This window comes from Chiloscyllium punctatum, chromosome 11 (assembly GCF_047496795.1).
Source record: "Chiloscyllium punctatum isolate Juve2018m chromosome 11, sChiPun1.3, whole genome shotgun sequence".
NCBI classification, from domain to species: Eukaryota; Metazoa; Chordata; class Chondrichthyes; order Orectolobiformes; family Hemiscylliidae; genus Chiloscyllium; species Chiloscyllium punctatum.
The window spans coordinates 44848742-44865393 of record NC_092749.1 but is presented as its reverse complement, the minus strand read 5'-3'; the positions used below and the strand labels follow the sequence as shown (position 1 = coordinate 44865393).

The window sequence follows — 16652 nt, the reverse complement described above, 5'->3', positions numbered from 1 at the left end:
TAGGAGGTTTGCTAGATTGGCAGGGGAGTGGGAACCTGAACTACGGTTCGGATGATGGAGTAGCAAGTGAACAGCCAGATACAGCATGCAGAGTGTATGTGAGGAGCGATAGGCATTTGATAGGGAAAAGGTGCAGTCAATGTGATGGGTTGAAGTGTGTCTATTTTAATGCAAGTAGTATCAGTAATAAGGGTGACAAACTCAGATCATGGATCACTACTTAGAACTATGATGTTGTGGCCATTACGGAGACTTGGTTATCAAAGGGGCAGGAGTGGTTGTTTGATGTACCAGGGTTTAGATTTTTCAAAAGGAACAGGGGAAAAGTAAAAGTGGTGGAGGAGTGGCATTGCTAATCAGGGATAGTATCACAGCTGCAGAAAGGGAGCTTGTTGAGGGGGGTTTGTCGACAGAGTCAGTATGGGTGGAAGTCAGAAACAGGAAAAGGTACAGTCTCATTATTGGGAGTTTTCTACAGCTCCCCAATAGCAACAGAGACTCAGAGAAGCAGACTGGGAGGCAGCTTTTGGAAATGGATAGAAGTAACAGGGTTGTTGTCATGAATGACTTTGACTTCCCTAACAGTGATTGGAACCTACTTATTTCAAATATTTGAATGGAGCAGTTTTTGTCAGGTACCTGCAGAAAGGGTTCTTGATGCAATATGTAGATAGACCAATCAGAGGGGAGGCCATATTGGATTTGGCACTTGGCAACAAACCATGGCAGGTGTCAGATCTCAGTGGGAGAGCATTTCGATGATAGTGATCACAACCCCATGACCTCTACTATAACTCATGGAGAAGTACTGAAGTAGATGGTATAAGAAAGTAGTTAATTGGGGGAGGGGGAATTACATTGCTATTAGGCAGGAACTGTGGAGCATAAATTGGAAACAGATATTCTTAGGGAAATACATGACAGAAATGTGAAGGTAGTTTAGGAAGCACTTGCTGATAGTGCTGGAGAGGTTTGACACACTGAGGCAAGAAAGGGATGGTAGGTTGAAAGAACCTTGGGTGACAAGGGATGTGGAACATCTAGTCAAGATAAGAATGAATCTTAGCTGAAAATGTGTTGCTGGAAAAGCGCAGCAGGTAAGGCAGCATCCAAGGAGGAGAATCGACGTTTCGGGCATGAGCCCTTCTTCAGGAATGAGGAGGGTGTGCCAAGCAGGCTAAGATAAAAGGTAGGGAGGAGGGACTTGGGGGATGGGCGTTGGGAATGTGATACGTGGAAGACAAAACTTGGAATATTGTGTTCAGTTCTGGTCACCTCATTATAGAAAAGATGTGAAAGCTTTGAAAGGGTGCAGAGAACATTTACCAGAATCCTATCTGGACTGGAGGGCTTGTCTTATGAAGAAAGGTTGAGGGAGGTAGGGTTTTTCTCATTGCAGCGAAGAAGGATGAGAGGTGACTTGATTGAGGTGTACAAGATTTTGAGAGGCATAAATAGGGTAGATAGCCAGAGACATTTTCCCATAGCGGAAATGTTTACCGTGAGGAGGTGTAATTTTAAAGTAATTGGAGGTACATTTAGGAGAGATGTCAGAAGTAGGGTCTTTACTCAGTGGTGGGTGCGTGGAATGCAATGCTAGCAGTGGTAGTAGAGTCAAATACATTAGAGGCATTTAAGCAACTCTTGGATAGGCACATGGAAATTAGTACAATGAAGGGTATGTAGGTTAGTCTGATCTTAGAGTAGAATAGAAGTTTGACACAACATGGAGGGCTGAACAACCAGTACTGTGCTGCACTGTTCTATGTTCTATATAATACAGGACTAAAGGTATTATATCTGATTGTGCGCAGTATAAGGAATAAGGTTATTGAGCTTGTGGCACAGATATGACATGGTGGCCATCATGGAAATGTGGCTGCAAGGGGATCAGGATTGGGAGGTGAATATTCAAGGATATACATCCTACTGAAAAGATAGGCAGGTGAGCAGAGGGAGTGGGGTTGCCCAGTTAGTAAGAAATGAAATAAAATCAATAGTAAGAAACGAAGTAGGGTCAGATGGTGTAGAATCTGTGTGGATAGAATTGAGGAACTGCAAAGCTAAAAACACCACAATTGGAGTCATGTAAAAGCCTCCAAACAGGAGACAGGAGCTGGGGTGCAGGATACACCAGGCGATAGAAAAGATGTGTAGGAAAGGCAAAGTTACAGTGATCATGGGAGATTTCAATACGCAAGTGGATGGGGAAAATCAGGTTGATAGTGGTTCATAAGAAAAGGAATTTGTGAAATGTCTATGGGATGGCTTTTTGGAGCAGTTTGTGATGGAGCCCACTAGGGAACAGGCAATACTGGATTTAGTATTGTGCAATGAGGCAGACTTGATAAAGGAGCTTAAAGTGAAGGAACCTTTAGGAAGCACTGACCAAAACATGATCAAATTTACACTGCAATTTGAGAGAAGATAGAATCAGAGGTAACAGTATTTCAGCTGATTAAAGGCAACTACAGAGACATGAGGAAGGAGCTGGGTAGAGCTGACTAGGAGAGGAGCCCATCAGGAAAGACAGTGGAACAGTAGTGGCAGGAGTTTCTGGGAATAATTCAGGAGACACAGCAGAGATTCATCCAGAAGAAAAAGAAGCATGGTACAGGGAGGATGAGGCAACCATGGCTGACTAGAGAAGTCAAGGATAGCATAAAAGCAAACGAAAAAGCATATAAAAGTAGTGAAGAACAGTGGGAAACTAAAAGATTGGGAAGCTAAGAAAAACCAACAGAGGACAACAAAAAAATAAATAAGGAGGGAGAATATTAATGAGGGCAAGCTAGCCAGTAATATAAAGGAAGACTATAAGAGTTTCTTTGGATATATATATAGGGCAATGGAGAGGCAAAAGTGGACATTGGGCCATTGGAAAATGATGCAGGTGAGATAGTAATGGGGAACAAAGAAATGGCTGAGGAACTGAATAATTACATCATGTCAGTCTTCACAGAGGAGGATATGAGTAATTTCCCAAAACTTCAAGAGAATTGGGCAGGTAGAGCTGAGTATGATAACCATCACTATGCTAGAAAAACTGAATAGCCTGAAGGTGAATAAATCACCTGGACCAGATGGACTACATCACAGAGTTCTAAGGAACATTGCTGAAGAGATAGTGGAGTTAGTGGTAATCTTTCAGGAATTACTAGAATCAAGGAGGGTCCCAGAAGACCAGAAAATCACTTATGTAACACTTTTGACAAAAAAGGGAGTAAGGCAGAAGACAGTAAATTACAGACCAATTAGCCTAACTTCAGTCGCGGGTAAGATCCTAGAATCCATCATGAAGGATAAGATTTTTGAATACTTGGAAGTGTACGGTAAAATAGGGCAGAGTCAGCACGGTTTCATCAAAGGTAGGTCATGCCTGACAAAACTGCTAGAATTCTTTGAGGAAGTAATGAGCAGATTACACCAAGGAGAACCAATGGATTTTATCTACCTGGACTTCAAGAAGGCCTTTGACAAGGTGCCAAACAGGAGACTACTGAATAAGATAAGGGCCCATGGTATCAGAGGCAAGGTGCTAGCATGGACAGAAGACTGGTTGTCTGACAGAAAGCAGAGAGTGGGGATAAAACAGTCCTTCTCAGGGTGGAAGCCAGTGACAACTGGTGTTCCACAAGGCTCAGTGTTGGGATCACAACTTTTCTCTTCATACATTAACTATCTAGATGAAGGAACTGAGGGCATTCCAGCTAAGTTTGCAGATAATACAAAGATAGATAGAGGGACAGGGAGCACTGAGGAGGTGAAGAAGCTGCAGAAGAATTTGGACAGGTTCGGAGAATGGGCAAAGAACTGGCAGATGGAGTACAATGTGGGCAAGTGCAAGGCCATGACCTTGGTAGGAAGAATTGACTCATAGACTATTTTCTAAATGGGGAGAAAGTTCAAAAGTCTGAAGCGCAAAGAAACTTGGGAGTGCTAATCCAGGATTCTCTCAAGGTAAGCTTACGGGTTGTGTCAGTACTTAGGAAGGCAAATGCAATGATGGTATTTATTTTGAGATGACTTGAATATAATAGGAGGGATGTACTTCTGAGGATCTATAAGTTTCTGGTCAGGCCACATTTGGAGTATTGTGCACAGCTTTGGGCCCCATACGTCAGGAAGGATGTACTGGTCCTGGAGTGTGTTCAGAGTAGAATCACAAAAATGGTCCCAGGAATGAACAGCTTAATATATGAGGAATGTTTGAGGACTCTGGGTCCATACTCGTAGTTTCGAAGGTTGGGGGGGGTGGGGGGGATCTAATCATCTAATCAAAACTTACAGAATACTGAATGGTCTGGACATGGTGGATGTTGGATAGGAGAGACTAAGACCCGAGGGCACAGCCTTGGAGTAAAGGGAAGACCTTTTAGAACAGAGACAAGGAGAAACGTTTTCAGACAGAGAGTGGTGAATCTATGGAATTCACTGCCACAGAAGGCTGTGGAGGCCAGTTCATTGAGTATATTTAAGATGGAGATAGATAGGTTCTTGAATGCCAAGGGGATCAAGGTTTACAGGGAGAAAGTGGGAGAATGGGGTTGAGAAACATATCAGCCATGATTGAATGGCGGAGCAGATTTCCTGGGCTGGATGGCCCAATTTCTGCTCCTATACCTTATGGTCTTATGGAGAAATGTGATGTCATCCACTTTGGTAGAACAGCAGAAATGCAGTAAAGCTGACTCACTGAAATTCTAAAGGGATTGCAGCTGGAGTATTGTGTGTGGTTTTAGTCTCTTCAACTAAACAGTAACGCAGGCCATTAAGCAAGTGCAACAAAAACTCACCAAACTAACCCCTGGGTTAGAAGAATTGTCTAATGAGGAAAGATAAAATTGTCTGTGCATATATTCTGTGGAATTCAGAGGTGATCTCACTCAAAAATGCAAAACTCTTAGAGGAATTGATAAGGTTGTTTGAGAAAAGATGGAGGAGATGAGAACCAGGAGACATAATCACAGAATAATGAACAGTCTATGCTGCACTGAGATGAGGTATTTCTTCATTCACTGGTGAATCTTTGGAATTCTTTGCCCCAGTGGAGATTCAGTCATTTAGTACGATCAAGACTGAGTCTGATAGATTTCTACATATTAAGAACATCTAGACATACGGGGATAGTGCATGAAAATGGTACTGAAATAGAAAATCCACAATGATCTTAATGAATGGCCAAGTGAACTTTGAAAGGCTGAATGGTGGACTTCTTCTCCTATTTCATACATTCTTATGTTTACCAATATCTACTTTTAATCTGAAATTCTGTGCATTGATTTCAAATTGCATGTGTTCGCACTTTTGGGACTTTAAACAGACCTGGTGCACCTGGTCATATCCTTATCATTAACCTTTCAATTGTAAATAGAAAAAAAGTACAAAATTTTTAGCAAAACAAACAAAAGCTTGTGGAACAGATATTCAGGACACTTATTTTTATGCTGAACTTCAGTGGTTGAAAGATATCAAAATTAAGAAGGGTACACATCTTTGCAAACGTGAATCAAAAAATATTTTTATTTTGCAAACTTTATACTTAGAACTTATATTTACCATTTCCAGCTCTTTTAAAACTTAGTTTTGTCTCTTATTTTATTTCCCCTTCTAAACTATTAGCTTCAGGTGGAGCTGCTTAGAATTGCAACCTAGATGGTTACAGGTTACTGGTGGTGGAAAATGCTATGGTGATTTGGTGGTGGGAAAGCTGCTCATTTGTTTGTGATTGCATTTCTGGATATTAAAAAAAGATTACAGGAAACTTGTACATATATGGCCACCTAGTGGATAAAACATCATCTACATATACCACCAAATTTCAAACCAATATGGAGATATTTCTCCAACTCAGTTTATGTTAATGATGCGTGATGGGACCCTAAGAAAGTCCTGATACATGTCATATTTACAGTACATTCATAAAAGTTTAACATTCTGATTACTGGGATAACCCTGTCCAGATTACTACTTACAATGACAATGAGCTCAGATAATCAGATTAATAAAAACTTGGGTTATTGGCAGTGTACATACTGGATTTTATGCAGATTTACTTTGGCCAAATTCTTGAGCTGTACACATTTAGACTTCAGTATGTTTAATTTCTAAAGTAATGTCTGACACAACGTCAAAAGACCCTAGCAATATTTACCAAACTTCTAGACTTGGATAACACCGTGTTGAAAGATACAACAGATGTTTATTACTGCTCACTAATATATGCAAATATTACAGTCACAAGCACTCTGTGTCTGGACTATCTTAAGCTATTCAGTTAAAACAGTAACTGAATGTGTAATGCTTTAAATACCCTGAGTTGAGAATCTGAGATCTTTATGTGCAAAGCCACTTGAGGACCATAGGACTACTCTCTCAAAAGAGAGGGGGGACTGGTAGTGAGTTTACCATGAGGGTCACCAAACCTCTGCTAAGGGATGAGGTTGAAAAAGCAGGACCTTCGTAGTGATCTCAGCCAGTGTGGGAATTGAACTGTGCTGTTGGGTCAGTTAGCTTAGTTTGCTCGATGGCTGGTTTGCGATGCAGACTTTTATACCCTCAGGTCACATACTATGATACAGTGATTATATCATAAGCAGATTTGTTAAAGATATACTAATGTACTGACCATGAGACATAACATAAGTGGTTTCCTCGGGTTCTAAAAAGGGGGACAGGAAGAGAGCATACAGTGGCTCTTTTTCTTTTCTTTTAAGGTAAGAATTTTTATTTCTTTACTGGGGACTAGTTAAAAAATTACTTCGTGTTTTTTTTTGTGTGTATACATCAAGTCCTTACTTAGGGTAAAAAAAAACTATAGCAGAGAGGTATCAGAAGGTATTCTAACTCATACTTGTACAAAGTAAGTAATTAACTAACTAAGCAGAGATGGCTGGGCAGGTGATGTGCTGTTTCTGTATGATGTGGGAGCTGGCTGATCCCATTGTGAACGGCAGTGACCACATCTGCAGCAAGTGTTGGTTGCTGGAAGAACTCCGGATCAGAGTTGATGATCTGGAATCTGAGCTTCAAACACTGCGGCATATCCGGGAGGGGGAGAGTTACCTGGACGCTTTGTTTCAGGAGGCAGTCACACCTGGGAGAATAAGTAATTCCCACTCAGCTAGTGATCAGGCACAAAAGAGTGTGACTGTAAGTGAGGCAGGTAGGGGGAACCAGAGTTCAGGAGTGGAGGAGCCTCAGCCCTTGACCTTGTCCAACAGGTACGAGATTCTTGCTCCCTGTTTGGATGAGGAAAAGGGCTCTGGACAGGATGAGCCAACTGACCAAGGCACCATGGTGCAGAAGGCCATTCAAGAGGGGGGAGCTAATAGACAAGTAGTGGTTATAGGGGATTCTATAATTAGGGGGACAGATAATATCCTTTGCAAGCCGGATCGGGAGTCTCGCATGGTGTGTTGCCTGCCCGGTGCCAGGGTGCGAGACATCTCTGACCGGCTTGAAAGGATATTGGAGCGGGAGGGGGAGGATCCAGTTGTTGTGGTCCACGTTGGTACCAACAACATAGGCAAGACTAGGGTGGAGGACCTGTTTGGGCATTACGAAGCACTAGGCAGGAAATTGAAGCACAGGTCCTCAAGGGTCATAATCTCTGGATTACTGCCCGAGCCACGTGCCAATTGGCACAGGGACAAGAAAATCAGGCAAGTAAACACGTGGCTAAGGGATTGGTGTGGGAAAGAGGGATTCCACTTCATGGGGCATTGGCATCAGTTTTGGAACAGGGGGGATCTGTACCGTTGGGACGGTCTCCACCTGAACCGATCAGGTACCAATGTTCTAGCGAAGAGGATAAATAGGGTGGTCAGTAGGACTTTAAACTTCTGAGTTGGGGGGAAGGGAAAGTGAAAGCGACAGGGAGTATGGAGGTAAATGGAAAGATAAGCAGCAGGATAGCACGTTTCCAGGCGGATTTAAAATTGAGGCAGACTGAGAATGCAGAAAAAAGCAAGGATAACTTAGGACATATGACTTACAACATCTCTAATAAGGAAGTTAGCATTAAGGCACTTTACCTGAATGCTCGTAGCATTCATAACAAAGCCGATGAACTAATGGCACAGATAATAGTGAATGATTATGATGTAGTAGGCATCACAGAGACTTGGTTACAGGGGGGTCAGGACTGGCAGTTAAACCTCCATGGTTTTTCAACTTATCGAAAAGACAGAGAGGTGGGCAGAGGGGGTGGGGTTGCCTTGTTAGTTAAGAACAAAATTAAATCTATGGTATTGAATGACATAGCGTCGGATGATGTGGAGTCTGTGTGGGTGGAATTGAGGAACCACAAAGGCAAAAAATACATAATTGGAGTTGTGTACAGACCTCCTAACAGTGGTCAGGACCAGGGACGCAACATGTACCGGGAAATAGAGAAGGCATGTCAGAAAGGCAAGGTTACATTGATCATGGGTGACTTCAATATGCAGGTGGACTGGGTAAATAATGTTGCCAGTGGATCCAAAGAAAGGGAATTCATGGAATGCTTACAGGATGGCTTTTTGGAACAGCTTGTCATGGAGCCCACAAGAGAGCAGGCTATTCTGGACCTAGTGCTTTGCAATGAACCAGACTCTATAAAAGATCTTAAAGTAAGGGAACCCTTAGGAAGTAGCGACCATAATATGGTAGAGTTCAGTCTGGAGTTTGAAAGGGAGAAGGCAAAATCTGATGTAATGGTGTTACAGTTGAATAAAGGTAATTATGAGGGCATGAGAGAGGAACTGACTAAAATAGACTGGAAGCAGAGGCTAACCGGGAAGACACTAGAGCAAAAATGGCAGGAGTTTGTAGGTATAATTGAGGACACTGTACAGAGGTTCATTCCCAAGAAAAGAAAGATTAACCGGGGAGGGATTAGACAACCTTGGCTGACAAAGGAAGTCAGGAAATGTATTAAAGAAAAAAGAGAGATCCTATAAAGTGGCTAAGAACAGTGGGAAATCAGAAGATTGGGAAGGATACAAAAGCCAACAGAGGATAACAAAGAGTTTAATAAGAAATGAGAGGATCAAATATAAAGGTAGGCTAGCCAGTAATATTAGAAATAATAGTAAAAGTTTCTTTCAGTACATAAGAAACAAACGACAGGCAAAAGTAGACATTGGGCCACTTCAAACTCTTGCAGGGAGCCTAGTGATGGGAGACAAGGAAATAGCAGGAGAACTTAACAAGTACTTTGCGTCAGTTTTCACAGTGGAAGACATGAGTAATATCCCAAAAATTAAAGGGAGCCAGGGGGCTGAGTTGAGTATGGTTGCCATTACGAAAGAGATAGTGCTAGAAAAGTTAAAAAGTCTTAAAATTGATAAATCTCCTGGCCCCGATGGGATACACCCTAGAGTTCTGAGAGAGGTTGCTGAGGAAATAGCAGAGGCATTGGTTGAGATCTTTCAAGAGTCACTGGAGTCAGGAAAGGTCCCAGATGATTGGAAGATGGCTGTAGTAACCCCCTTGTTCAAGAAAGGATCAAGGCAAAAGATGGAAAATTATAGGCCAATCAGCTTAACCTCGGTTGTTGGTAAAATTCTAGAATCCATCATTAAGGATGAGGTTTCTAAATTCTTGGAAGAGCAGAGTCTGATTAGAACAAGTCAACATGGATTTAGTAAAGAGAGGTCATGCCTGACAAACCTGTTGGAATTTTTTGAAGAGGTAACAAGTAGGTTAGACCAGGGAAACCCAGTGGATGTGGTCTATCTGGACTTTCAAAAGGCCTTTGATAAGGTGCCACACGGGAGGCTGCTGAGCAAGGTGAGGGCCCATGGTGTTCGAGATGAGCTGCTGGGATGGATTGAGGATTGGCTGTCTAACAGAAGGCAAAGAGTTGGGATAAAAGGTTCTTTTTCAGAATGGCAGCCGGTGACGAGCGGTGTCCCGCAGGGTTCGGTGCTGGGGCCACAGCTGTTCGCATTATATATTAATGATTTGGATGAGGGAACCGGGGGCATTCTAGCGAAGTTTGCCGATGATACGAAGTTAGGTGGACAGGCAGGTAGTACTGAGGAAGTGGGGAGGCTACAGAAGGATCTAGACAGGTTGGGAGAGTGGTCCAGGAAATGGCTGATGGAATTTAACGTGAGCAAGTGCGAGGTCTTGCACTTTGGCAAAAAGAATATAGGAATGGACTACTTTCTAAATGGTGAGAAACTTAATAAAGCCAAAGCACAAAGGGATCTGGGAGTGCTAGTCGAGGATTCTCTAAAGGTAAACATGCAGGTTGAGTCTGTGATTAAGAAAGCGAATGCAATGTTGTCTCTTATCTCAAGACGGTTGGAATATAAAAGCAGAGATGTACTACTAAGACTTTATAAAGCTCTGGTTAGGCCCCATTTGGAGTACTGTGTCCAGTTTTGGTCCCCACACCTCAGGAAGGACATACTGGCACTGGAACGTGTCCAGCGGAGATTCACACGGATGATCCCTGGAATGACAGGGCTAGCATATGAGGAACGGCTGAGGATACTGGGATTGTATTCGTTGGAGTTTAGAAGATTAAGGGGAGATCTAATAGAGACGTACAAAATAATACATGGCTTTGAAAAGGTGGATGCTAGAAAATTGTTTCTGTTAGGCGAGGAGACTAGGACCCGTGGACACAGCCTTAGAATTAGAGGGGGTCATTTCAGAACGGAAATGCGGAGACATTTCTTCAGCCAGAGAGTGGTGGGCCTGTGGAATTCATTGCCACAGAGTGCAGTGGAAGCCGGGACGCTAAATGTCTTCAAGGCCGAGATTGATAGGTTCTTGTTGTCTAGAGGAATTAAGGGCTACGGGGAGAGTGCTGGCAAGTGGAGCTGAAATGCGCATCAGCCATGATTGAATGGCGGAGTGGACTCGATGGGCCGAATGGCCTTACTTCCACTCCTATGTCTTATGGTCTTATGGTCTTATGGCTATAAGTACTTTGTCCATCATCTTTTCTGAACCCTTTCAAATTTCACAACATTCTTCCTTAAGGAAGGAGACCAGAATTGCACACAATATTCCAAAGGTCACTGCCAACCAGATCAAGTCTGCTCCGAGATTGGTGATTCACCCCACCAAACGTGGGTGCTGTACCAGGTAGGTCAATCTTGGACAGCCTCATGCTCCTCAGCGATACAATTGCCTTTGTGCAGGACAGGGCGCCTGCCTCAACAGCCTGAATGAGGAGAAGGCCTTTAACATGTGGGATGTGCTCTCCAAAATGGGCTTTGGGAAGGGAATTTGTAATTGGATCAGACTGCTCTACACCAACATTGTTAGTTTCAATATCAATCAACGAGTGGGAATCAGAAAGCTTCCTGATCAGATTTGGAGTCAGACAGGGCAGCCTTGTCTCCTGCCTTCCTTGTGCGTTGTATAGAGCTTTGGCTGAGTCCATCAGGAAGAATGTGAGCCTAAGAGGAGTGACTATTCCAGGCAGTGAATGCCTGCATGACAAAGCCTCCCTGTACATGGATGATGTCACGGTTTTCTGCTCAGATCCACTGTCAGTGTGCAGACTCATGAGCATCTGCAACCAGTTTGAACTGGCCTCAGGAGCCAAGGTTAATTGAGACAAGAGCAAGGCCATGTTTTTTGCGAACTGGCCAACCTTTATACCCTTCAACGTCAGGATAGATTACCTGTAAGTGCTGGGAATATGGTTCAGAAGGGCTACGGCGTGTACAAAAACTTGGGAGGAGCGTATTGCCATGGTGAGACATAAACTGTGTGTCAGAATTTGGTTATCAGGTTTGAGGCACTCCCTCTGTTGTTATTCATAATGAAGGTCTGGTCTATTCCCCAATCTTGCACCATTACAGTCATTCAAGCCATCTTCCACTTTATCTGGAGGTGTAAGATGGACCATGTCTGCAAGGATACCATGTACAAAACACCAGATAAAATAGTGGAGGGAGTTAGAACATACCCTATGCCACCCTTATCCTGATGGCCATCTTTGTATGTGGCTGCATCAAGCTCTGTGTAGACCCTCAATAGCACAAACACCAAGTGTCACTACATTCTGTCCCTGATGTTGCGAAGAATGGGACTGGCCTCATTTCCGGAGACCAATCCAAGTAGTTGGACTGTTCCAGATCACCTGTCCTTCAAAGAGAAATTTGCAAAGAGAAACACCTTTGACCCTGTGGGAAAAGGAAAGGGCGAGTCCTGTCAGGTTGTTCCCTGATCAGACTGTCAAAGTCATTTGGCAAAATGTCTCATCACCAGAACTTTCCAACAAGTACCAAATCAGAAGTCAAGTACCAAGTACCAAGACATCACTTGGCTGGTGGTGAGATCTATTTGTGAGATCCTTCTTTAATGCCCGACTGTGTATACCACCGTATATTGCCCTTGAAGCAGCTGTGGGGGCATGGGTGATGACTGTCATTGCAAAGGAAATCTGAGAAAAGTGCAGTGGTTTTTGTTGAGCAGATTCATGTGGTAGGATTCTGCTCTATGGTCTGTTCCCCAGGACACACACAGAGACAAACATAGACTGCGCCGGAGCACCATCAAATCGATAAGAGATGCATTTTGGTCTGCCCGAAACTTGTTGGTCTTCCAGCGCAAGGAGTTGACCTCGGCTAAGTGTTGCAGACTGGCATATTCCAAAGTCCACGACTACATGCTGAGGGACATGCTTGGAGCAGCTGCTGCCAAGGCGCAGTGGAGAAAGCCCATTGTCTGTCTTCCTGCAAAAGTTAAATGGATGGCTATTCAATGATCAGACACCCCTGTGCCTCAAATGCATGTGAATATAGTCGTAGAAGTAAGGAGTGCCTTTGGTTTTTTAGTAGAGTCAAAGTCCAATGTTTGTTTGTACTCCTTTTGCCACTGTATAGAAACGAGCTGCTTTAGTGATTATGTTTGTATATAAAGATATTTTACAAATAAAGTGTTTTTTTGAAATACAAAAAAAAGTAGCTAAACAAATCTGGGCCTCATACTATTAACTTAAGTTTGGTTTGACGACTGCATTGACCCCTACCTGGATAATTCTCACTACCAAGTTACTATCAGGTTAAAGCTCCTGCAAGAAGGATCTATAAATTTAAATTGGTTCTGATTTAATCAATGTAACATCTCTAGTCCAGATATAATACTGAAGGCAAATTTTATTAATTATTTTAAAATCTAATAATTTACCACAAATTATTCTTCAAAAAATAAATGCCAAATATATATATTAAACTGGATATACATAGAACTTGTATAAGTATACAGGGCAAGCCTTATTTTGAAAACTATCATGCACAAAATATTAGTAGATATCATTGTGCAAATAGTCAGCAAAAATGAAAAAATGCAGTATACAAAACAGAAAAGGTAACTAATACATAAATCTACTTCAAGCACAACACAGACCAATTTTGCCTTTTTTGTTCATAGAGAGGAAGAAGTGAATTGTAATAAAATAATCACAATGGGCAGATAATCAAACTACTGAGACATATAATAAGAAACCTAATTAGTACTTTTTTATGTAGCCATAAGTGTTCCAAAAGTGGTTGAACATGACTAAAAAATTGCTCTCAACACAGATGATCTCAACATTTTTATCCGGAGCTGTGAAATCAAGTGAATTGTCTTACCTTCATCTGCAGATGCCTCACTGCTGTATCCATCATATTCAGCTGACAGAGGACTATATTTGAGTCTGGATTCCCACAAGTACCCTTTCTGATGGTGTCTGCTGTCTGATGCTGCACCAGAGGCGATCTGTGTTTTGGACAAAGCCTCATGGTATTTGCCAAGCACCTCATCTTCACTGTCTGATGAGGAACCATGGTGGTCTCCATCACCATAGCTGTTATCTGGTCAACACAATAATGACAGTAAGCATCAGACACCAATCCCAGACACACCAGAATACTGAACATGAACCAGTCACCTACTTGGTATGATATTTGTTAATTAATGTCTCAAGGTTGTATCCCACTCTTTCTCAAGATACGTTTTGAACAGATTTGATTAGATCATGCAAGAAACACTTCAGACACTAATAACAATAATCATATTTGTGACTTTGGTTAAGGTCTAGGATGCTTATGAATAGATATAAGGGCAGTGAATTATGATATGGTTCCTCGCTTGTTTGATAGAACTTCAGCAAATGAACCCATGGAAACACTGGATAAATGGCTGAAATTGTTATGAGAGATCCCACATGATCCTTGCTCACAACATCCAAAGACATGGCTTTACGTTACATATTCTGCTCTAGCTCTCACTCATTTTTCTAGTCAGGTCCACTGCTTCAGTGTTATCAATCTGCTGTTCTGACCTTTTGTTCTGAACAAATTCCAACTTCAACTAGTCAAAGATTGGGAAGACTAAAGCTGTTGTCTTCAACCAATCCATTCTGTAACCTCTTGGCATTGATTCCATTTTCTTCTCAGCCACAATCTGAATTGTAGCTGACTGTACTCATCTTCACTATATGATGGCACAAGTTGAGTTTCTGCTCCCATATTCTTTACATTACAAAGAGTATTTGTTTCCATATTCATAATATTGTCTGCCTTTATCCCTACTTTGAGCCATCAGCTGTTGAAACCTTCATTCATGCCTTTTTCACCTCCAGAAGCAACGGATCCAACTTTCCCTTGACCAACCTCCCATAAATCAATAACTTCCCTAAGCATGCTGCCCAGAAACCGTTAAAAGAAATGTTGTTTCGTTCATTCCTCTAGACTCAAAATTGTCATTAAACATATATGCAGGACTTCACTCAATGCGCTGGTGAATGCTGAACAGTATTGTTCAGAACTGTAATCATTGAACCGTGTAAGCAGAGAACCATGGCCACTGCTATTAAACATCAGGAAATTACAGGTGAACTGTTAATGATTTTCTCTCCACACAGATAAAAATTCACAGCCAGCTAATGCATGAAATGATAATACTCGCAGACAGCAGAAAAATTCTTCGCCAGTATCACATCAAAAAATTAAATTGAGAATTAGCCTCAAGATTCTGTGAAGTTAACCAACAGTGGACAATCAAAAACCCATTATCAATATAATTTATTATTTACATATTAAACACTAAAGCATATAAATTTTCCTTCAATGATCAGTAGAGTATATGTTACTGAATTATAAACAAGCTTCTTTAAGAGGATTAAGTCCTATTTTTACTAAAATAAAGCAAAAGCAGGCATAATCTAGTGAATCTTATTTTCAGTAAAATTAGCAAAGATATTACACCCTGAGTATCGTTACAAATTGAAAGTGGAAAATACTGCGTCCAATAAAATATTTAATAGGAAGAAACAGTTATTAAACAAAATTGACATATTTGGGAAATGACATATTTTTAAAAATGTATAACTGGAACTAAATTGCAGATTATACTGGTAAGTGCAGTCAGCAATGAACAATGGCTTTAGAAAATAATAAGCCTCCTGTGGTGCTGAGAACCCTGAAACAGGATAGGCAATTTGCCTCGGTTCAACACTGGTCCTGCACTGTACATAATTTTGTTCTTCAATGAAGCCAAACGTGAGTAATATTAAGCAGGATGCAAATCTAGGGGTGAATTTTACACTTCTCAGTAGTGAACATCAGTCGAGTTAGAAAGTGTGCATTTCACTCTGACCCAAACCTGTTAAAGATGTCAAGTAAAGCATCCTGCAGCCAATGATTGCGTTCAGTAACATGGTGGTGGAGTAGGGCTTCTGAGTCTGGGCTCATCAACTCCATCTGCTTTTCTTTTAATTTCTTCTCTTTCTTTTTTCTCTCTTTTTTTTCCTTTTGTTTTATTTTACTTACCTCTTGGTTAAGAGCTCGGTAGCGGCAATGACAGGCAGCAAGTAGGTCCAGCATTGCAGACTCGAATAGGCCCAGTAGCATCAACCCGTGGCAGCAGCAGCAGGAGCGAGTTTGGGTTTCTGGTGGTATCTGCATTGTCGAGGCAGTCCTAGCGCCAACTCATGGCTGCTGCGGTGGAGGAGAGTTTGGGTTCCTGACAGCATCTGTGTCCAGATTCAAGGAGGCAGATTTGGGCTCAGTACGAGACCTGGTACCATCAGCATTGGGTACATTGGTGAGGTGGGCCTGAAGCAGACTCATGGCGAAGGCGGAATCAAGTTTGGGCTGTGAAGTATCCAGCAGCATTGGCACTGGCAAGGTCCATGGAGGGCTCAGTGGCAAGGGCATTGGTAGAGGCAAGATGACACTGAAGATTAGTGACTTCTGTTCCAGCAGAAGCAACACGGTGAAGGAGACTCGTTCCTGGCCATGAGGCCCATGGCTCATGAGAGAACACTTAACAAGAAGCACTGTAAAGTTGGATACTTTTTCTCTATTCCTTCATTTTTCTACCATTATCTTCTATGTTCTGTGTTTTAAGATGGCACCAAGGAGTGGCAATACTATGCAACACTTTTCACTGTAGTTTGTAACAAGATGAAAGTCACAATAAATGAATCAAACATCAATTAATGTGTGACTGGCAGAAAGTCAGCAAATTAGGAAGGGCAGTTTGGCCAGTTTGCCCAATTGGATCTCCAGGATAGGAAAGGTTGGAGGTAAGAAGGGACATGTTATGAACTAGTCATAGTCACTTGTTTGAAGGCATCCTGAAAAGGGTTGGCAGGAACTGCATTATAATTAGTAGTCTTTAGAACAGAATTTAGAGTCAGAGGGTTGTGAAAT

General features: G+C 42.0%; 1 protein-coding gene across 2 annotated transcripts in view; it reads right to left on the bottom strand.

The window, feature by feature from the left end:
- LOC140482947 (synaptotagmin-14-like) overlaps positions 1-16652 on the bottom strand; it is a 237333-nt gene that overhangs the window by 135747 nt on the left and 84934 nt on the right. For both annotated transcript variants that reach the window (XM_072580721.1, XM_072580722.1), the window contains exon 4: positions 13587-13808. In XM_072580721.1, the coding sequence (XP_072436822.1) occupies positions 13587-13808 (222 nt within the window). The remainder of the gene's footprint in view (positions 1-13586; positions 13809-16652) is intronic.